The sequence below is a fragment of the Nycticebus coucang genome, chromosome X (assembly GCF_027406575.1).
Source record: "Nycticebus coucang isolate mNycCou1 chromosome X, mNycCou1.pri, whole genome shotgun sequence".
Classification (NCBI taxonomy): Eukaryota; Metazoa; Chordata; class Mammalia; order Primates; family Lorisidae; genus Nycticebus; species Nycticebus coucang.
The window spans coordinates 162,854,057-162,877,841 of record NC_069804.1 but is presented as its reverse complement, the minus strand read 5'-3'; the positions used below and the strand labels follow the sequence as shown (position 1 = coordinate 162,877,841).

General features: G+C 40.2%; 1 protein-coding gene across 1 annotated transcript in view; it reads right to left on the bottom strand.

Moving 5' to 3' along the window:
- Window positions 1-11,159: 11,159 nt before the first annotated feature.
- Window positions 11,160-23,785, bottom strand: part of PABIR3 (PABIR family member 3) — a 47,061-nt gene continuing 34,435 nt past the window's right edge. The window contains 6 exon segments of the mRNA XM_053579102.1: window positions 11,160-11,279; window positions 12,073-12,137; window positions 12,140-12,163; window positions 16,169-16,230; window positions 16,950-17,038; window positions 17,411-17,503. Of these exon segments, the coding sequence (XP_053435077.1) occupies window positions 11,160-11,279; window positions 12,073-12,137; window positions 12,140-12,163; window positions 16,169-16,230; window positions 16,950-17,038; window positions 17,411-17,503 (453 nt within the window).

Genomic DNA, 23,785 nt, shown 5'->3' with positions numbered 1-23,785 from the left:
GATGCCAAGCCAATGACTGGTATCTTTATAAGAAAGTTTATGAAAGACCCAGGGACACAGAACCTCATGTGATAACAAGAGGCAGAGATTGGAGTGATGAGTCTGCATGTCAGGGATTGCCAGCAACCACCAGAAGCTGGGGAGACGTATGAACAGATTACCCGTCAGAGCCTCCAGGAGGAAACCAACCTTGCCAATACCTTGATCTTATATTTAAAACCTCCAGAACAGCGGTTCTCAACCTATGGGTCGCGACCCCTTTTTAACAATGAAAGTACATTGCAACATTAGGAAGGTTGAGGACCACTGCTCCAGAACCATGAGAGAATAAATTACCATTGTTTTAAGTCACCCAGTTTATGGTACTTTGTTATGACAGCACTTCACTATGACAAACTGATGATATGACAATTCCTTAGCAGGTTTAGAAGGACAAAACACAGTCTTATGGTTTTTAAAAATCAATCACAAAACTTCATGAAAAAGTTACAAATGCTCTGATATGAAAATCAATAAATTGAAAATCATTTAAGAAATAGATCCTCCCAACATACAAGGTAACAATGGAGAACCAACTACGGAATCCTTGATTCTGAGCATATTATAGAGAGTTGTAGCCTCCTAGTGTACAGCTAAATCAATACAAACTAGCTGAACAGGCTTGGCGCCTGTGGCTCAAGCAGCTAAGGCGCCAACCACATACATCTGAGCTGGCAGGTTCGAATCCAGCCTGGGCTGCCAAACAACAATGACGGCTACAATAAAAAAAAAAAAAAATAGCCGGGCGTTGTGGCGCACGCCTGTAGTCCCAGCTACTTGGGAGGCGGAGGCAGGAGAATCGCTTAAGCCTAAGAGTTGGAGACTGTGAGCTGTCATGCCATGGCACTCTACCCAGCATGACAGCTTGAGGTTCTGTCTCAAAAAAAAAAAAACAAAACAAAAAAAAACACTAGCTGAACAAAGTAGAAGGAATTGTCTGAGTTGAGATAGTCAAGATTACCAAGATTCCTGATACAAGCTCCGTATACAACTTGGCAGCAGTCTCACCCCTATTTACTTTCTTCATCCTCAGTCTTTGTATTTGAATATTCTACAAAACTTTTAGTCTAAAGCAGGTGTCCTCAAACTTTTTAAACAGGGGGCCAATTCACTGTCCCTCAGACTGTTGGAGGGCCGGATGATAGTTTAAAAAAAAAAAACTATGAACAAATTCCTACGCACATATCTTATTTTGAAGTAAACAAAACAAAACAGGAACAAATACAATCACACTGCCTCATGCGGCCCATGGGCCGCAGTTTGAGGACCCCTGGTAAAGTCTTAATGGTGCATATGGACCTTATTGACTGTCAAGGAGCTCCAATCTCATCAAGAAACATCACTGCACCTGTACTTCATTCCTTGAGGGTGCCCTCATTGCTCACAATTGGCCCACTAAAGGTCTGGCAAGTAAAGAAGCTGAGTAACACGGCAATAACTACAGCTCATTTGTTCTTAGCCAATTAACAGAATCCTGCCCTAATTTCAGGAGACCTTCATGACCCTGGTCATCTTATAAATATTCGATTTCATCTGTTCATAACTGAATAGACTCTTCCCCCACATATATATCTATTCTGGTAAATTCCATCAGGGTCACTGGCAAAAAGTTCTTAGTGCCGCAGTCTTTTTTTTTTTTTTTTTTTGTAGTTTTTGGCCAGAGCTGGGTTCAAACCCAACACCTCTAGTATATGGGGCCAGTGTCCTACTCCTTGAGCCACAGGCGCCACCCAGTGCCACAGTCTTTTTCCCATGTAGAGGCATACCTACATGAGATTTCCCAACAACAAGAAAAATAATTTTATATATATTTTAGTTCCTGTTTCATTAGCTGAGGCAATTTAAACCATTCTCAACTTCATTTCATAAAGATACATTTCTATTTTTCACAATGATAATGCTACCTCTAATTACTTAAAGCACTTTATTCTTTTTATTTATTTATTTATTTTTTTTTATTAAATCATAACTGTATACAATGATATGATTATGGGGCATCATACACTCACTTCATAAACCATTTGACACATTTTTATCACAGTGGTTAACATAGCCTTTCCGGCGTTATCTCAGTTACTGTGCCAAAACATTTACATTCTACATTTACCAAGTTTCGCAAATACCCCTGTAATATGCACCACAGGTGTGATCCCACCGATTCCCCTCCCTCTACCCACCCCCCTCTTCCCACTTCCCCCTATTGTTAAGTTGTAACTGGGTTATAGCTTTCATGTGAGAGTCCCAAATTAGTTTTATAGTAGGGCTGTGTACATTGGGTATTTTTTCTTCCATTCTTGGGATACTTTACTAAGAAGAATATGTTCCAGCTCCATCCATGTAAACATGAAAGAGGTAAAGTCTCCATCTTTCTTTAAGGCTGCATAGTATTCCATGGTATACATATACCACAATTTATTAATCCATTCGTGGATCGATGGGCACTTGGGCTTTTTCCATGACTTAGCTATTATGAATTGGGCTGCAATAAACATTCTGGTACAAATATCTTTGTTATGTTGTGATTTTTGGTCTTCTGGGTATATGCCCAGCAGAGGAATTACAGGATTGAATGGCAGATCTATTTTTAGATCTCTGAGTGTTCTCCATATATCTTTCCAAAAGGAATGTATTAATTTGCATTCCCACCAGCAGTGCAGAAGTGTTCCCTTTTCTCCGCATCCACGCCAACATCTCTGGTCTTGAGATTTTGTGATATAGGCTAGTCTCATTGGAGTTAGATGATATCTCAAAGTAGTTTTGATTTGCATTTCTCTGATGATTAAAGATGATGAGCATTTTTTCATATGTCTGAAGGCCGTGCGCCTGTCTTCTTCAGAGAAGTTTCTCTTCAAATCCCTTGCCCAGCCTGCGATGGGATCCCTTGTTTTTTTCTTGCTGATGCGTTTGAGTTCTCTGTGGATTCTGGTTATTAAACCTTTGTCAGAGATATACCCTGCAAATATCTTCTCCCATTCTGAGGGCTGTCTGCTTGCTCTGCTTACTGTGTTCTTAGCTGTGCAGAAGCTTTTTAGTTTGATCAAGTCCCAGTAGTGTATTTTTGAAGCTGCTTCAATTGCCCGGGGGGTTCTCCTCATGAAATACTCACCCAGACCAATTTCTTCAAGGGTTTTCCCTGCATTCTCCTCTAGTATTTTTATAGTTTCATGTCTTAAGTTTAAATCTTTAATCCAATGAGAGTCTATCTTAGTTAATGGTGAAAGGTGTGGGTCCAATTTCAGTCTTCTGCAGGTTGCCAGCCAGTTCACCCAGCACCATTTGTGAAATAGGGAATCTTTTCCCCACTGAATGTTTTTAATTGGCTTGTCAAAAATCAAATAGCGGTAAGTAGCTGGATTCATCTCTTGGTTCTCTATTCTGTTCCAGATATCTACTTCTCTGTTTTTGTGCCAGTACCATGCTGTTTTGATCACTATCGATTTGTAGTAAAGTCTGAGGTCTGGTAGTGTGATTCCTCCTGTTTTGTTTTTATTTCTGAGTAATGTCTTGGCTATTCGAGGTTTTTTCTGATTCCATATAAAACGAAGTAATGTTTTTTCAAGATCTTTAAAATATGACAGTGGAGCTTTAATAGGGAGTGCGTTGAAATTATATATTGCTTTGGGTAGTATGGACATTTTGATAATGTTGATTCTTCCTAGCCATGAGCATGGTATGTTTTTCCATTTGTTAACATTTTCAGCTATTTCTTTTCTTAGAGTTTCATAGTTCTCTTTATAGAGATCTTTCACGTCTTTTGTTAGGTAAATTCCCAAATATTTCATCTTCTTTGGCACTACTGTGAATGGGATAGAGTCCTTAACTGCTTTTTCAATTTGACTGTTGTTAGTGTATATAAAGGCTACCGATTTATGAATGTTGATTTTGTAACCTGAGACGCTGCTGTATTCCTTGATCACTTCTAGGAGTTTTGTAGTAGAGTCCCTAGTGTTTTCCAGATACACAATCATATCATCTGTGAAGAGCGAGAGTTTGATCTCTTCTGACCCTATATGGATACCCTTGATCGCCTTTTCTTCCCTAATTGCGGTGGCTAAAACTTCCATTACAATGTTGAAAAGCAATGGAGACAATGGGCAGCCTTGTCTGGTTCCTGATCTGAGTGGAAATGATTCCAATTTAACTCCATTCAATATGATATTGGCTGTGGGTTTGCTGTAGATAGCCTCTATCAGTTTAAGAAAAGTCCCTTTTAGACCAATTTTCTTGAGTGTTCTGATCATGAAGGGATGCTGGATATTATCAAAAGCTTTTTCTGCATCAATTGAGAGAATCATATGGTCTTTGTTTTTTAATTTGTTTATGTGCTGAATTACATTTATAGATTTATGTATATTGAACCAGCCTTGAGACCCTGGGATAAAACCAACTTGGTCATGATGTATAATTTGTTTGATGTGTTGCTGGATTCTGTTTGTTAGGATCTTGTTGAATATTTTTGCATCTATATTCATTAGTGATATTGGTCTATAATTTTCTTTTCTTGTTGGGTCTTTTCCTGGTTTGGGGATCAGGGTGATGTTTGCTTCATAGAACGTGTTGGGTAGTCTTCCTTCTTTTTCTACATTTTGGAACAGGTTGAGTAATATAGGTACTAATTCCTCTTTAAAGGTTTGGTAGAATTCTGACGTGAAACCATCTGGTCCCAGGCTTTTCTTTTTAGGGAGGTTTTGTATAGTTGATGCTATTTCTGAACTTGATATGGGTCTGTTCAACATTTCCACTTGATTCTGGTTAAGTCTTGGAAGGTGGTGTGCTTCCAAGTATCGGTCTATTTCCTTCAGATTTTCATATTTCTGAGAATAAAGTTTCTTGTAATATTCATTAAGGATTTTTTGGATTTCTGATGAGTCTGTGGTTATTTCGTCTTTGTTGTTTCTGATTGATGATATTAGAGATTTTACTCTTTTTTTCCTGATTAGGTTGGCCAGAGGTTTATCTATTTTATTGACCTTTTCAAAAAACCAGCTTTTTGATTTATTGATCTGTTGTATTATTCTTTTGTTTTCAATTTCATTTAATTCTGCTCTAATTTTGGTTATTTCTTTTCTTCTACTGGGTTTGGGGTTGGAATGTTCTTCCTTTTCCAGTTGCGTGAGATGTCCCATTAAGTTGTTAACTTCCTCTCTTTCCGTTCTCTTGAGGAAGGCTTGCAGTGCTATAAATTTCCCTCTTAGAACTGCCTTTGCAGTGTCCCAGAGGTTCTGATAGTTTGTGTCTTCATTGTCGTTTTGTTCCAAAAAATTGGTGATTTCTTTCTTAATTTCATCTCTGACCCAGCTATCATTCAGCATAAGGTTATTCAACTTCCATGTTTTTGTATGGGTATGCAGATTCCTGTTGTTACTCAATTCAAGTTTTATTCCATGATGGTCCGAGAAGATGCATGGAATAATTTCTATTCCTTTAAATTTACTGAGGTTAGACTTGTGACCTAAAATGTGATCAATTTTGGAGTAAGTTCCATGGGCTGATGAGAAGTATGTGTATTCAGTTTTGTTGGGATGAAATGTTCTGTAGATGTCTGCTAAATCTAAATATTGGATGGTTAGGTTTAAATCTAAGATTTCTTTGCTCAGCTTCTTTCTGGAGGATCGATCCAACACTGCCAAGGGAGTGTTGAAATCTCCAACGATTATGGAGCTGGAGGAAATCAAGTTACTCATGTCTGTTAGAGTTTCTCTTATAAATTGAGGTGCATTCTGGTTGGGTGCATAGATATTAATAATTGAGATCTCGTCATATTGAGTATTACCCTTAACAAATATGAAGTGACCATTCTTGTCCTTCCTTACTTTTGATGGTTTAAAGCCTACTGTATCTCCAAATAAAATTGCAACACCTGCTTTTTTCTGATTACCATTTGCCTGAAATATGGATGACCATCCTTTCACCCTGAGTCTGTATTTGTCTTTTAAGTTGAGATGTGACTCTTGTATGCAACAAATATCTGGCTTGAGTTTTTGTATCCAGTCAGCTAACCTATGCCTCTTTAGAGGACAGTTTAAGCCATTCACATTGATGGAGAGTATTGATAAGTCTGGTGGAATTTTGGGTATCGAGTTTTTCAAAGGTCCAGTGGACATTTTTAATCCTTTCGCCAGTGTGGAAGTTGGAGTTTGATCCGAAGTTTCTGAGTGAGTTTACTTTTGTGGTATAGGATTGGGTTGGTCATTGTGGAGGATAGGTCTGAGAACATCCTGAAGAGCTGGTTTACTTATGGCAAATTTTTTCAACATATGAATGTCATTGAAGTATTTAATTTCTCCATCATAGATGAAACTCAGTTTAGCTGGATACAGATCCTGGGTTGAAAGTTTTTTTGCTTTAGGAGATTAAAAGTTGATGACCAGCCTCTTCTTGCTTGAAAAGTTTCAGCAGAGAGATCTGCAGTTATTCTAATATTCTTACCTTTGTACGTTATAGTTTTCTTTCGCCGGGCTGCTTTGAGAATCTTCTCTTTCATGTTAACTTTAGTGAAGCTAATTATGATATGTCTGGGAGATGGCTTATTGGGGTTGAATCGTGCTGGGGTTCTGAAGCTGTCTGCTATCTGAATTTCAGATTCTCTAGGCATGTCTGGAAAATTTTCTTTCATAATTTCATGTAGAAGGGCCTCTGTGCCCTTGGCAGCCACTTCATCGTTCTCCGAAATTCCTATAACCCTTATGTTGTGTTTTTTCGAATTATCTGAGAGTTCTCTGAGTGAGTGATCCGTTTTTGCTCTCCATTTCTCTTCCTCTTTGAGAGATTGGGAGCGTTCGAAGACTTTATCTTCAATGTCAGAAATCCTTTCTCTGCTTGCTCCATTCTGTTACTGAGGGATTCTACTGTATTTTTCATATCTTTGAGGGCTGTAAGTTCTTGTTTCAGTGTGTCTAAGTCTTTGGTGGTTTTGTCTTTAAATTCGTTAAATTCTTGAGACAATTTTTGAATTTCTCCTCGAATTCCTAATTCCATTTTATTAATCTTGTCTGCAAACCAAATTCTGAATTCGACTTCTGACATCTCAGCCAGTTGTTTATGAATGGGATCTTCAATCACATCTGCCGTATCTTTTCTTGGGGGGGTTGATCTATTCTGGTTATTCATGTTACCAGAGTTTTTCCGCTGATTCCGCCCCATGGTCTACTCCCTTTGGTTTTTCCCCTGGGGTTTTATCGAGGGCCCGTACAGTGTTGTGGCCTGAGAAACTGGGGCCCTGTCTGGTGTGGTGGAGCAAAGTGGTTCTGTCTTGTTTTCAGCTGGTTTCTGTTCGATCCTATTGCAACTTCTACTCTGGCTTGAAGTCTCAGCTGTGTGGAAAAATCAGCAATTAAGTCACCCTGCCTGCCCACCTCTGGCCCCAGTTGGAAAAGGAGAATCAAACCTTCCTACAATCGCACACCCAGGGCACCGCCTGAAAAGTCCTCAGTCTATTAGCCCAGTTCAAAAGGTCCGAATCAACTGTCTCAATCGGCACTTGTCTCGGGTGGAAGGGTTCAAGAGGTCTCTGGGAACTGGGTCACAGGGGCCTGGTGACTCCTCTGACACAGCTCACCCCAGTGCAGCGTGGAGTCAGGAGGAGCCACCCAGCAAACAGAGCAGTCTGGGAAGGTTGACGTCTCCTTCCCCACTTTGCCCCTCCGTCGGACCCAGTCACTGGTATCTCTGCAGATGGCTAACCCAGTTGCCTGCAGTGAACAGACACTCCAGGGGTTTGCACCTGCCTGAATCGCAAGGAAGTCTGCCAGGCCCCCGCAGACTGCCGCTATCTAGCAGGAGGAGATGGGGCCTGACATCTTTGAGTGTTTGATGCAGGTGATGGGAAGGAGGTGTTCACTCAGGCTTAGCCCCGTCCCTGATGGATGCTGCTAACAGAACAGAACAGAACAGACAACTTTGTGAGGTTCTGTCTCTGTTCCTGTCGTCGCCTACAGAAGACGGGCTGTTTTGAATTCAAACGTCTTTGCTGCTGGAGAATTGCGACTCTCTGGGTCGGCCCCGCCCTGGAAGCTTCCCGGGTTTGTGAGCCGTGTCACCGGTGGCCTCCTCTGGTTGCCCAGGGAGACGGGGGTGTGGCCTCAGAATATCCAGAAGTGAGCGTTCTGCCGTTAAAGAAAAAACGGCTGTTGATCTACCTCCAGGGAACTGCTGCTCTGGTGTGGGCACTCAGGCGACCCTTTTCTCCTCTGTCCCACGCCCCAGAGTCAGCACTGAGCGGCCGCAGTTTGTGCTGGGTCCACACCCCTTAAGAGATCCCCCAAGAATCAGAACTCTTGGGGGATGGGCCCCCAGACCCCGATTGGGAGTGGGGGGGGGGAAGCTAGAGTTTCTTTCAGTTTCACGCAATACTACAGTCCGGGGAGGGCTCCTGCACTGCACCGCAGGGAAGTGCCGCCAAGGCTTGATTTCCCCTCAGCAGAGTGCCCTCTCCTCGCTCACGTATCCCAGAGTCAGCGCTGACCTGACGCAGCTCAGGCACTGTGCTCTCCCCTCGAGAAATCACCCAAGGAGCCGAACTCCTGGGGGACAGGCCCTCAGACCCCGAGTGAGAGTAGGGGCTCTCAGCTCTCAGCGGGGAGGCCAGAGTCTGATTCAGTCTTGTGCCCGGGGAGGGCTCCTGCACTGCACCGCAGGGAAGTGCCGCCAAGGCTTGATTTCCCCTCAGCAGAGTGCCCTCTCCTCGCTCACGTGTCCCAGAGTCAGCGCTGACCTGACGCAGCTCAGGCACTGTGCACTCCCCTCGAGAAATCACCCAAGGAGCCGAACTCCTGGGGGATAGGCCCTCAGACCCCGAGTGAGAGTAGGGGCTCTCAGCTCTCAGCGGGGAGGCCAGAGTCTGATTCAGTCTTGTGCCCGGGGAGGGCTCCTGCACTGCACTGCAGGGAAGTGCCGCCAAGGCTTGATTTCCCCTCAGCAGAGTGCCCTCTCCTCGCTCACGTATCCCAGAGTCAGCGCTGACCTGACGCAGCTCAGGCACTGTGCACTCCCCTCGAGAAATCACCCAAGGAGCCGAACTCCTGGGGGATAGGCCCTCAGACCCCGAGTGAGAGTAGGGGTTCTCAGCTCTCAGCGGGGAGGCCAGAGTCTGATTCAGTCTTGGGCCCCGTATGCCCGGGGAGGGTTGGTGCACTGCACCGCAGGGAAGTGCCGCGAGGCGTGACTCCCCCTCAGCCCGGTGCCCTCTCCTCACTCGGTGCGCCTCAGAGTCAATGCTGACCAGTGGCAACTCGGGGACTGTCCACTCCCCTTGAGAAATCACCCAGGGATCCGAAGTCCTGGGGGACAGGCCTCCGGACCTCAGTGGGCGGGAGGGGAGCGCTGGGGATTCAGGGTTGCCGGCAAAGGATTCCCAAAGTTTTATTCAGCCCTATGTCCGGCAGGAGAACGCCACTGCACCCCAGTAGGGGAGGTAGGTCCAGTTTTTAGAAGGTCTCTCCCGTGGAGTGTAGTGGGAGGGCCTTTAATTTCTGCCCGCTTGTTCAATTGTGGGGCTCTTGAGCCGGTCTCATGGGGGAGGGGGACTCCCGTCCGCTTGGTGGTGGATTTTGTACCTTTTGTTTGCGTCCTTGTGATCACAACTTGCCTCAGCGGTGTTGATGTGCGTTCTTCAGCCTTCTCTCTTGGTGAGGCTCAAGTCCACCAGGATACTTACTAAATTCCTGTCCCTTAACTCTCCTTCTGGACGGGAGCCTTTGTTGAAAGCTGGCTTCAGTCCCTATTTATTTATTTTTGAGACAGAGTTTCACTTTGTCGCCCTTGGTAGAGTGCCGTGGTGCCACAGCTCACAGCAACCTCCAACTCTTGGGCTTAAGCGATTCTCTTGCCTCAGCCTCCCAAGTAGCTGGGACTACAGGCACCCACCACAATGCCCAGCTATTTTTTGTTGCAATTCACATTGCTGTTTTAACTGGCCGGGGCTGGGTTCTAACCCACCACTCTTGGTATATGGAGCTGGCACCCTTACCCACTGAGCCATAGGTGCCACCCCACTTAAAGCACTTTAAATTTAAAATTTTAAATACATGATTTTTCCTATTTAAAAACAACTTAGGACTTTTCAATAGCAAACTGAGATTTAAACAAACATTTATAGCCCTTAGGGAACAATTGGAAGCACATGATTCTTGCAGAAAAACCCGAACTTATTAAGCCTGGATTTAATCAAATCAGTAGTCATGATAATGAATAAAAGGTAATTCATAAAAATGTAAAAGACCATAATTTATCAACATTGTCTTTTTTCCACATTTAATTAGAATACAAAATTGATCAGGGTTAATCAGGTTGAGTACAAACTGAGTGAAGTCCCAATTACATATCATTTTCTTTCTATTCAATTACTATTTTTTTTTTTTTCCTGGAGACAGAGTCTCACTTTGTTGCCCAAGCTAGAGTGCGTGGCGTCAGCCTAGCTCACAGCAACCTCAAACTCCTGGGCTCATGTGATCCTTCTGCCTCAGCCTCCCAGGTAGCTGGGACTACAGGTGCCCACCACAATGCCTGGCTAATTTTTCTATTTTGAGGCGAGATGGGGTCTTGCTCCTGCTGAGGGTGGTTTCAAACTCCCGAGCTCAAGCAATCCACCCACCTCAGCCTCCCAAAGTGCTAGGATTACAGGTGTAAGCCACTGCTCCTGGCAAGGACAACATCTATGAAAATATTATTATACTGAATTTAAGAGCATGCACAAGAATTAGATGTGCAAGTTCCATAGATAAACAGAATTTTAGGAAATTGAGAAAAAAATAAATAGGAGATAGTCTGAATTATACCACACAATTCTAATATTGTTCTAACTTTTTTTTTTTTTTTTGTAGAGACAGAGTCTTACTTTATGGCCCTCGGTAGAGTGCCGTGGTGTCACACAGCTCACAGCAACCTCCAACTCCTGGGCTTAAGCGATTCTCTTGCCTCAGCCTCCCGAGTAGCTGGGACTACAGGCGCCCGCCACAACGCCCGGCTATTTTTTGGTTGCAGTTTGGCCGGGGCCGGGTTTGAACCCGCCACCCTCGGTATATGGGGCTGGCGTTGATTTTTGTGTGAGTGTGTTGTTGTTGTTGTTGTGTGTGTGTGTGTGTGTGTTTCTCTATTGGTGGGAAAATCTTGGGATGGGTGAATCATTTAAGTGAAAGCTCATTTCCTACTATAATTGGACAACCAATATCAGAAGGTGACACAAGAAAATTTGTGACAGTGCTGATTTCAGCTGGTGAATTACCAGATGATCCAGCATGTTGCTATTTCCATCAAGAGTATCTGAAGATAGACCAGGAGAAGAAAATGGCACTCATTGCTAAGAGAACTCAAGAGATCTCTTTGTGCAGTCTGCTTTGTTTACACATGAATGCAAAATAAATGATGCAAACAACTGACACTAGTCACAAGGGTAGTTTCAGAAGAGTTGTACAACAAAACCGACAGTAACAATAAATAGAAATCCATTCTTGTATTTTCCATTTCTATTTTAATGCATGCTTTTTTACGCCTACTTTTCAATACTCTCAACCCAATGAAGCAGACAAAATTCCAAGGTAAGGGTATAGTATGAATGTCTTACCACAACAAATAAGAGAGATGATGGCTATGTTAATCAGTTTGATTTAAGCTTTCCACATTGTATATCAAATCAGCACATTGTTCCCCACAATTGTAACTGTTTTGTTAAAACAGTTATGATTTAACAAAAAAATGCGTAATAAAAAATAATAAAAATAAAAATAAATCCAAGGTAGAAAAGACAGGCAGAAGATGACTTTTTTCCAGTGATGCATTTTTACATATAAATATTCCTCTAATACCTCTCAATCTAATGCCAAAACCTCACAAAACATATCCACCGTATATTAATGTCACACACACATTAGAGAAAAGAACTCAAGTTGATAGTATCAATTTGGGATATTAGTCTTATAACTTCTAAAGATATTTAATAATATACCATATTTATGAATACATACACTAGCCAAAGTAGGCTTCAAAGCCAAGGGAAAATGACTAATGTTTAAAACCTCATGTTAATACTCACCACACATTTTTTCCTGACAGTTGGGAAGTATCAGAAGAAAGCATATTGGTTGTGCCTTGGAAAAACCTCTTGGCTGATATTCAAGTGCCATTTCACCTAGGACAAAATAGAAGTCAAGGTAAATGTGTTTTATTTAACATTTTTATTATGCTTTTAATTGCAAAAGTAATACTTGTTCATTGAATTCTTTTTTTTTTTTTTGTAGAGACAGAGTCTCACCTTATCGCCCTCGGTAGAGTGCCGTGCCATCACACAGCTCACAGCAACCTCCAAATCCTTGGGCTTAGGCGATTCTCTTGACTCAGCCTCCCAAGTAGCTGGGACTACAGGCGCCCGCCACAACGCCCGGCTATTTTTTTGTTGCAGTTTGGCCGGGGCTGGGTTTGAACCCACCACCCTCGGCATATGGGGCCGGCACCCTACCCGCTGAGCCACAGGCGCCGCCCTCATTGAAATTTTTTTTTCATTGAAATTTTTAAAATATGGAAAAACACAAAGTCACCATTATCCAGAGATAACTATTGTTTAGTAATTCCTGAGTATGTATGTATATACAATTGTTTTTTAGACAAAATCAGGTTTGCAATGTCTATAATGATACTTAATCTATTTTTGATTTTAATGATTATCATTCTCTTAAATGATTAAATTCTACAATATGATTATATATAGCTTATATAGCATGGCTGTCTAATGAGTTTAATCTCATTCCTTATTTAAAACCTGTAAATTGTTACTATCTTTATTTTACTAAACATATACAATGAACTAAAGAGATAATTTCTTCCATAGTATACAATGAACGAAATAAATCTACTTTTAGAGATTAAAGAAAAACATCTCTCGAAAAACTGCATTGCTCTAATTTTTGCCTTGGAAGTGAATGTTCAAATCTGCACATTTCACATTCATATAATAACTGTATCTAGACATGAGAAAAACTGATATTCAAGCCCATAACTACTAGGGTAGAATGTCGTGGGATGAGAAAACACTAAGATCACACCATTGCAAAGTATCCCTACAGACAGATTCCACAGACCTTCCTTAGGAGTGTAATCATGGCTCATAAAGCTCAAAAGCAGTCTAGCATTTTGTCCCTTGCCAGATCACACTATGTCACTATGGAAAAGTTTACTTTTACAGTTTACTTTTTAGTTTAAACTGAAAACATGACAAACCAAAACTAATTGTTCATAGAAGAAAATTAAATGTTTCTGTTCTAACCCCTACTTGTAAAATGATATTTATAGTTGCCCTATGTCTCAAGATTTCTTAGAATTCCCACTTGGAGTCTTATTTGCTCTTGATCATTCCTTATAGAAGTAACTGCTACTGATCACCATAAAATATGCCTTCATACACTGGATACTTTTAGCTTGATCTCATACTCTCTTCCACTTTACAGAATCTTCAGGGTTTTTTTTAACCTTTTTAGTCCTCAGGATCTCTATTTTATTTTTATACCATCTCTCCCTTAACATTTCAATTTTATTAATGGGCTCCAAGTAGAATATAGTTTGTTGTTTCCCAAATGAATTTCAAAAAATTTAAATAAAATTAGATTTCTGTTTATCTGCTATAGGATATGCTTAGGAGGATATGACTTAAAACAAAGACTCTGTGGTATACACAGAATTCACTTTGGAGTTCCCTCAGGAATACCTCAAAGCAATAAGGCAGTTGTTATCCAGAGCAGCTGAAAACCAGGTATAAGAGGCGTGTGTGAGAAATGTCACATCTACTAAGACACAGGGTAGAAACCAAGTTTATTATGTCAAAATTGAACTATAAAAACCATTTCTTAAATCATAAATTCTAAGAAAAATACAGATGCTTTCAATAATAATGAAATTTTTATGTATAAATATCTTAAAAGAAAAACTATTTTAATTTGGTAAAAACCATCTGCAAATTAAGCACACTTTTTAAAAAGATCCCAACTTCCCAATAGCTCTTAAACTACTGATAGAGTTAAATACAGAGGGTGCCAAAAACACATACACATTTTAAGAAAGGAAAAATCTGTATCAAAATAGTAATACTCAGGCTCAGTGCCCATCGATCAGTGGTTAGGGCACCAGCCATATGCACTGGGGCTGGTGGGTTCAAACCCAGCCAGGGCCTGTTAAACAACAATGACAACAATAACAACAACAAAAAAATAGCCGGGCATTGTGGCAGGTGCCTGTAGTCCCAAGCTACTTGGGAGGCTGAGGCAAGAGAATCGCTTAAGCCCAAGAGTTTGAGGTTGCTGTGAGCTGTAACGCCATGGCACTCTACCTAGGGTGACATAGTGAGACTCTATCTCAGAAAAAATAAACAAATAAAATAGTAATACTCAACATATACTGAAACAAAAAATGAACACAAGTGACATTTGAACACCTCTTGTAACCACAGAAGTCAAACGTGACTTGAATATTATAATTTTAACACAATTTTTTTTCCTTTCTTAAATGTGTATACATTTTTTTTTGGCATCCTTAGTATTTTTCAACACTAGCCCAAACTTCACAAAAGACCCCTAGGCAAAAGACCCCTAAAGCTTATTCACTGTTACATTTTCATAAAACAACGTGCTCAGTTTAGAAAAGAGTGTTTTCCAGAATTTATCAAGTCTTGGTCTTAGAATATATTAATAAAAGGTACATATTAAGTTACGTATGTTGTTAGGAATAGGCCATTAATAAATCTAAAACACATAAAACATTGAAGTGTATTTCAGTTTCTTTCCTTATAGTTGCACTTCTTTCCCCATCTTACTGGATTTTCACAAGTATACATTTTTAAAGTTTAATGTCCTTTCCTCTTTACCCATTTCTCTTTGCTCATTTTAGCTAAACTTTATACTAATATGTGATACATGGTGGTCTTTCAAAAGGAAGAAGAGCATAGCTTAGTGAGGGTAGCATTGAGAAGTGGGGCCCAGGACTGTGGGAGAAGAAAACATACTTCTGGGCCAGGTGCAGTGGCTCATGCCTGTAATCCTAGCACTCTAGGAGGCCAAGGCGGGCAGAACACTTGAGCTCAGGAGTTCGAGACCAGCCGGAGAAAGAGCAAGACCCCGTCTATAAAAACAAAGTAGCTGGGCATGGTGGCAGGCGCCTATAGTCCCAGCTACTTAGGAGGCTGCCACAAGAGGATCACTCGAGCCCAAGAGTTTGAGGTTGCCGTGAGCTATAATGCCACGGCACTCTACCAAGGGCAACAAGGTGAGACTCTGTCTCAAAAAAAAAAAAAAAGAACAACAAATCACTTCTGATCTTTCCACTTGCCCCTTTATTACTGACTAGGTGGGTCACTTTCCATATATTTAACCAAAATAACTTCCATAAAGAAGCCAAAAACAGGGTGGCGCCTGTGGCTCAGTGGGTAGGGCGCCAGCCCCATAAACCGAGAGTGGTGGGTTGGAGCCCAGCCCCGGCCAAACTTCAACAACAACAACAACAACAACAACAACAACAACAAAAAATAGCCGGGCATTGTGGCGGGCACCTATAGTCCCAGCTACTCGGGAGGCTGAGGCAAGAGAATCACCTAAGCCCAGGAGTTGAAGGTTGTTGTGAGCTGTGTGACACCATGGCACTCTATCGAGGGTGAGAAAGTGAGACTCTGTCTCTACAAAAAAAAAGAAGCCAAAAACAAACACACACCTTCATATATATTTTTAGTGTTGTAGGCAGATCTAATTTGTACCAACCTATTCACATGATATCTATGTATGAGTGTGATGGGTGGTGGGGCAAGGGTTGAGATTTGCCAAAATACTCAATGACTGGCTCACTCTATTTATTTATTCATTTGTTCCCATTCTTGTTTCAAAAGTATTTAAGACAGCTTGGTAAATATATTGTGAAAATCATAATAGCCAACTAAACTGGAATTAAATTTCTTAATTCACATTTAAAGAGTACTTTATAGTTTTCAAAATATCTTTATACATATTTCCATTTGGGTAAAATGAAAGCTCTAGTAACTTATCAAATACATTTTGAATAAATAAATTCTTTAAAAATGAATTTTTATATAACACTTGACTTTAATATGTTTTCAAGATAATTTAAAGTTATATTTATTTCTGCTGATAGACGAAAGTACCTTTTCTTTGTAATGGTTCAAGGATACTTGGTCTAACAATGTTGGTGGGATTTTGACTTCTTCTAAAATAAAATCATCATGATCATTACAAGAAGAAATTTTGAACAAAATCAGCAATAATGACTTCAATATAACAGAGCTAAGGACATACACAAAAAGAGGACTCTGTGAAAAAAAAAAAAGAGGACTCTGTGTAGGACATAGCATCGTATCATTTTACTGCTTTTCTCTACACATGGGTTAAAACATGAATACCTCAGGAGCAAACTATCTCCTAATTTATAATGATTCAGAATTTTGAATCCTATAGTCTAGAAGGACCCACAGGTCTGGCTGGGACTTGCCTTGCATCAAGGTAAAAATATGGATTAAGCGTTTTAAGTTCTAGAGATAGCTCTATTCTTATTAACAAACTTGGTCAGAGGAAGATTACGTTCAAGCTGGGTTAAGGAATTACTGAATTCTTCTTATGTTCTCACAAGTTCTTAGTTACTAGGTTTTCAATATACAAAATAATAAACACAAACAATTATGTTTTAATTTCACTAAAAGGAAATAACTTCTCTGGCTGTCACAGAACCTGCAGGTATAATTTCTTTTACGTTTCTAAAATTCTTATTGTATAAACAATTTGGGTTTTTTTTTTTTTTTTTTTTTTTTTGCAGTTTTTGGCCGAGGCTGGGCTTGAACTCACCACCTCTGGCATATGGGGCCGGCACCCTACCCTTTGAGCCACAGGCACCGCCCAACAATTTGGTATTTTCGTATAACATAAACTTACTTTGTTACCTGTCATGAAGGACTGGGAATAGGACTTGGAGGCAAACCAGTGCAACTCACACAAACTTGTAACGATGGAGAAAAACATTGCTAAAACCAAATTGGAACAGAGGTTTTAAAACTACCACTTTTTTTTAGAAAGCAGATAATTGTTTTCCTAGGGTGGGACAGGTGTAGTGGTGAGGTATAAAGGATCACAAGAAAATTGTTTAGAGTGTGGGAAAGGTTCTATAGCTTGATTAGGATTGAACACACTTACCAAAATTAATCTAACTATACATTTCAACACTGGCGAATTTTGTTATATGTAAATAATACTTCAAGAAATAAAAAGGGAGAAAACCATAACTTAGAATCAGATACACTATTGGAAAACATATATCCCAAAAAATTTGATTGGGTGACCATTCATGTTTCCTAATTAATTCAAGGCACATAGACTTTCAGGAATTTCTTTCTTACCTTCCCAATCCCCCTGATGGGAGAAGCCACTGGTGATACTGGAATTAAATCAGTACACTTTAGAGAGGAAGATTTGTCTAAATTGTTGTCATTCTGTATAAGCAGAAAGCAGTCAATTGCTTACTAATCAATACTTAAGGAGATAGCTTTTGCATGGGGAAGAGTCCTTATGATCTAATCACTAGTTGCACCTTGGTGAGGAGCTCTCACTATCCTAAAGCAAGCAGGGAACCCAAGATGACTTCAAGAAGAAAAGGAACACTTTGTCTTTTGAGGTAGAGACAATTCAGGGGCTTCCAGCAACCCAGAAAGATCCAGAAATGTGAGTACTCAATATTGAGCAATACATACTATATATATTATGCAAACACTAAATATAAACTTTTCTCTTTGAGTTTGAACTGTGCTTTGTTATTGAAAATTACAATACTATGTCCAGAAAAGGACTAAAATAGGACTAAAATGCTATGTCTGTAACTGAGATACAGATGAGGTAGCAGGAATAATTACATTAATGAAAAATGTCTATAGATTTTATGTAGACAAAATCAATACTTCATAATTCAGAATTTTTTAGATCTGCTTTTTTCTTCTCCAAAATACAGGCCAAATTAAACTTGTATACTACACATTCCACTTCTCCTCCCAAGAATTCACAGATTCTCTTACTCACACTGACACTTGAAGTAATTATTAGTAGAAATGGGCCAGTTAAGAAACTCCTAACAGCATCTTTCCATTGTATTAGCACCAAAGCATGAAAAGTGACAGGCTTCAAAGATTATCTATTCATTCTTTGGGACCTACTCCAAAATGTGGGATAGTTGCCCATCTAAAGCACTGATGGCTCAAAGGAAAATAAAATTCCATTGCTTTTGCTAATGACACATTTCCTTATCTAATAACTTCCAAATCTGGAAATTGACATTAACCAGAATCTCTCTTACTCCAATTTCAGCTCAATTCTTGTTTTGTCATCATTATCTGAGATGTCCACAGAATAGAAAACAAAACATCATTCAACTACTACAACTAAGTAATCATAATGTGTACAGAGACATTAAAAAATATTAGCAAGAGAGGCGGAGCAAGATGGCGGCCGAGTAACAGCTTCCTTGCATCTGGGCACTGTGAGTCTGGGGAGATAGGACTCCAGGCATCTCTGGATGGTGGGATCTGCCTATCATCACCCCTGTGAGGATACAGGGAGTCAGCGAAAGACTTCTGGACCCCAAGAGGAGGACTAAAACAGTGGAAAAAAGGCAAGTGGTCGCGTGTGTTCAATCCGTCCAAACCCGCCCGCAACTGTAAGTTCAGTAGCAGCAAGACTGCAAACTGTAAAGTCCTTACCTGTGAACTGTTTTGGTGTCTTTGGACTTGGCACTCAGTTGAACTGCCTTGGGGAGAGCCTGAGCGGGAGTGCGGAGAACTTTGGCCATTGTCTAGGGCCCCAGTCTGAGCTGCTAAGCAAGACGGAGCTAATAGTGTTTGGCTATGGGTCACAGGGAGCCATAGTGAGCAATCTGCCCCGGCAAGCTCTACCCTCAGGGTTGCAGAGCTAGAATCGGGTGGGTGCTGGTAACCCAGCGACCAAGTATCCTAAGGGTGGGGTCTGAGCCACCTGGCAGCCCTAACCCTCAGGGGCAGAGTGAGACCGGTTTTGGCACACTGGGTAAGTGCATAGCCACTTCAGCAGTGATTCCAGCGACAAGCACTTTCCTGGGAAAGCTTCTGCTAAGCAAGTTTACAAGTTCAAAGTGCCTTTTAAGTGGGCTGAAGAGAGATTTAGGGTGTCTACCTGCTGGGGTTTGAGAAATCAGCAGCCTCCAGTCGTATCAGAACTGTGATTAACATCTCACACCCCAGAAGACCACGTGTGGCCCAGACAATATTCAATAACATATACATACTGCTTTGTTTTTGGTTGTCGTTTTTTTTTTTTTGGTTTGGTTGTTTTTTTTTGTTTATTTTGATGTTGTTGATGTTGTTTCGTTTTTTAATTTCAACCTTTTCCATACAGATCCTTTTTATTTCTCAATTTTTCTAGTTTAATTATAATTTCCCATTGCTGCCTTTTTCAATAACTAGAACTTCATTTTTGCTAGTGTTTCTACCGCTATTATTTCGTTTTTCACCCAATTTTATCCCGTAAAGTTTTCTGTTTGCTTGTTTTGGTTTGATTTATAGCATTTTTGTCTTTCCCCTCTACTTGGTGGAGATGGGGTACTGTGTCTGATCAAGTTAGCAAAGAACTGCTGACCTCAAGGGAACCACCCAACTGGGCACCCCCAGAAGGTGGGTTTTTTTTAAGGTTGTGTCAAAGTACCCTACTGTACACCTATAGTGCTCCCTCTTTCTGTGCCTCTCTTCTTTTTGTCAATATTCCTTTTACCCACCCCCTCTCCTTCCTCTATTTTTATTTTTCTTATCACTTGGTCCTCCTTTCTTTCATCCCTTTTTTGCTCTTCAACCTTCTCACCCTTCTGGTCCTGTAACCCTTAGTCCACAGGCACAAGAACTTAAAGAGCAAGAGGAAGTGAAAGGAAAATTAGGGCAAGGAAACAGATAAAAGAAATCACTCATGAGGAAGAATCAGCAGAAAACTCCAGGCAACATGAAGAACCAGTCCAGAACAACCCCGCCAAGGGACCATGAGGTAGCTACTGCAGATGATTCCACCTATAAAGAAATGTTAGGAATGACAGAAAGGGAATTTAGAATACACATGTTGAAAACAATGAAAGAAATGATGGAAACAATGAAGGAAACTGCTAATAAAGTGGAAAATAACCAAAAGGAAATCCAAAAACAGAATCAAATCAGAGATGAACGATATGAAGAATATAAAAGGGATATAGCAGAGCTGAAGGAAATGAAACAGTCAATTAGGGAACTTAAAGATGCAATGGAAAGTATCAGCAACAGGTTAGACCATGCAGAAGAAAGAATTTCAGAGGTAGAAGACAAAGTTCTTGAGATAACTCAGATAGTAAAAGAGGCAGAAAAGAAGAGAGAGAAAGCAGAACGTTCACTGTCAGAATTATGGGACTTTATGAAGTGTTCCAACATACGAGTTATAGTAATCCCAGAAGGGGAAGAAGAATGCCCCAGAGGAAAGGAAGCCATACTAGAGAATATTATAAAAGAAAATTTCCCAAATATCACCAAAGATTCTGACACACTGCTTTCAGAGGGCTATCGGACCCCAGGTCGCCTCAACTCTAACCGAGCTTCTCCAAGACACATTGTGATGAACCTGTCCAAAGTCAAGACAAAAGAAAAGATTCTGCAAGCTGCCAGGAGTAAGCGCCAGTTGACCTACAGGGGCAAATCCATCAGAGTGACCGAGACTTCTCTAATGAAACTTTCCAAGCAAGAAGAGAATGGTCATGTACCTTTAATCTTCTTAAACAGAACAATTTCCAGCCCATAATTCTGTACCCTGCTAAGCTAAGCTTTAAAATTGACGGAGAAATCAAATCATTTACGGATATACAAACATTGAGAAAATTCGCCACAACAAGACAAGCTCTACAGGAAATACTTCAACCTGTTCTGCACACTGACCACCACAATGGATCAGCAGCAAAGTAAGAACTCAGAAATTAAAGGACAGAACCTAACCTCCACACTGGTGCAAAAGATAAAACTAAGCAATGGACTCTCACAAAATAAGACGAATAGAATACTACCACACTTATCAATTATCTCAATAAATGTTAATGGCTTGAATTCCCCACTGAAGAGACATAGATTGGCTGACCGGATTAAAAAACACAAGCCATCCATTTGCTGTCTGCAAGAAACACACCTGGCTTCAAAAGACAAATTAAAGCTCCAAGTCAAGGGTTGGAAGACAATTTTTCAGGCAAATGGAATTCAGAAGGAAAGAGGAGTTGCAATCTTATTTTCAGATATATGTGGATTTAAAGCAACTAAAGTCAAAAAAGACAAAGATGGTCACTTTATATTGGTCAAGGGAAGAATACAACAAGAAGACATTTCAATTCTAAATATTTACGCACCAAATTTAAATGCTCCCAGATTCTTGAAACAGACCTTACTCAGTCTGAGCAATATGATATCTGACAATACCATAATAACGGGGGACTTTAACACTCCTCTTACAGAGCTGGACAGATCCTCTAAACAGAAATTAAACAAAGATATAAGAGATTTAAATGAGACCCTAGAACAACTGTGCTTGATAGACGCGTATAGAACACTCCACCCCAAAGATAAAGAATATACATTCTTCTCATCACCCCATGGAACATTCTCCAAAATTGATCATATCCTGGGACACAAAACAAATATTAACAGAATCAAAAGAATTGAAATTTTACCTTGTATCTTCTCAGACCATAAGGCACTAAAGGTGCTACTGAACTCTAACAAAAACGCTCGACCCCACCCAAAGGCATGGAAATTAAACAATCTTCTGTTGAATAACAGATGGGTGCAGGAAGAAATAAAACAGGAAATCATTAACTTCCTTGAGCATAACAACAATGAAGACACAAGCTACCAAAACCTGTGGGATACTGCAAAAGCAGTTTTGAGAGGAAAGTTCATCGCTTTAGATGCCTACATTCGAAAAACAGAAAGAGACGCATGAACAATCTCACAAGGGATCTTATGGAATTGGAAAAAGAAGAACAATCTAAGCCTAAACTCAGTAGAAGAAAAGAAATATCCAAAATCAAATCAGAGATCAATGAAATTGAAAACAAAAGAATCATTCAGAAAATTAATGAAACAAGGAGTTGGTTTTTTGAAAAATTAAATAAAATAGATAAACCATTGGCCAGACTAACTAGAAATACAAAAGTAAAATCTCTAGTAACCTCAATCAGAAATGATAAAGGGGAAATAACAACTGATCCCACAGAGATACAAGAGATCATCTCTGAATACTACCAGAAACTCTATGCCCAGAAATTTGACAATGTGAAGGAAATGGATCAATATTTGGAATCATACCCACTCCCTAGACTCAGCCAGGAAGAAATAGAGCTCCTGAACAGACCAATTTCAAGCACTGAGATCAAAGAAACAATAAAAAATCTTCCAACCAAAAAATGCCCTGGTCCAGATGGCTTCACTCCAGAATTCTATCAAACCTTCAAGGAAGAGCTTATTCCTGTACTGCAGAAATTATTCCAAAAAACTGAGGAAGAAGGAATCTTCCCCAACACATTCTATGAAGCAAACATCACCCTGATACCAAAACCAGGAAAAGACCCAAACAAAAAGGAGAATTTCAGACCAATCTCACTCATGAATACAGATACAAAAATTCTCAACAAAATCCTAGCCAATAGATTACAGCTTATCATCAAAAAAGTCATTCATCATGATCAAGTAGGCTTCATCCCAGGGATGCAAGGCTGATTTAACATACGCAAGTCCATAAACATTATCCACCATATTAACAGAGGCAAAAATAAAGATCACATGATCCTCTCAATAGATGCAGAAAAAGCATTTGATAAAATCCAGCATCCTTTTCTAATTAGAACACTGAAGAGTATAGGCATAGGTGGCACATTTCTAAAACTGATTGAAGCTATCTATGACAAACCCACAGCCAATATGTTACTGAATGGAGTAAAACTGAAAGCTTTTCCTCTTAGAACTGGAACCAGACAAGGTTGTCCTCTGTCACCTTTACCATTCAACATAGTGCTGGAAGTTCTAGCCAATACAATTAGGCAAGACAAGGAAATAAAGGGAATCCAAATGGGAGCAGAGGAGGTCAAACTCTCCCTCTTTGCTGACGACATGATCTTAGAGAACCCCAAAGACTCAACCACAAGACTCCTAGAAGTCATCAAAAAATACAGTAATGTTTCAGGATATAAAATCAATGTCCACAAGTCAGTAGCCTTTGTAAACACCAATAACAGTCAAGATGAGAAGCTAATTAAGGACACAACTCCCTTCACCATAGTTTCAAAGAAAATGAAATACCTAGGAATGTACCTAATGAAGGAGGTGAAGGACCTCTATAAAGAAAACTATGAAATCCTCAGAAAGGAAATAGCAGAGGATATTAACAAATGGAAGAACATACCATGCTCGTGGACGGGAAGAATCAACATTGTTAAAATATCTATACTTCCCAAAGCAATCTACCTATTGAACGCCATTCCTATCAAAATACCAACATCGTACTTTCAAGATTTGGAAAAAATGGTTCTGCGTTTTGTATGAAACTGGAAAAAACCCCATATAGCTAAGGCAGTTCTTAGTAATAAAAATAAAGCTGGGGGCATCAGCATACCAGATATTAGGCTGTACTACAAAGCCATAGTGGTCAAGACAGCATGGTACTGGCACAAATATAGAGACATAGACACTTGGAATCGAATT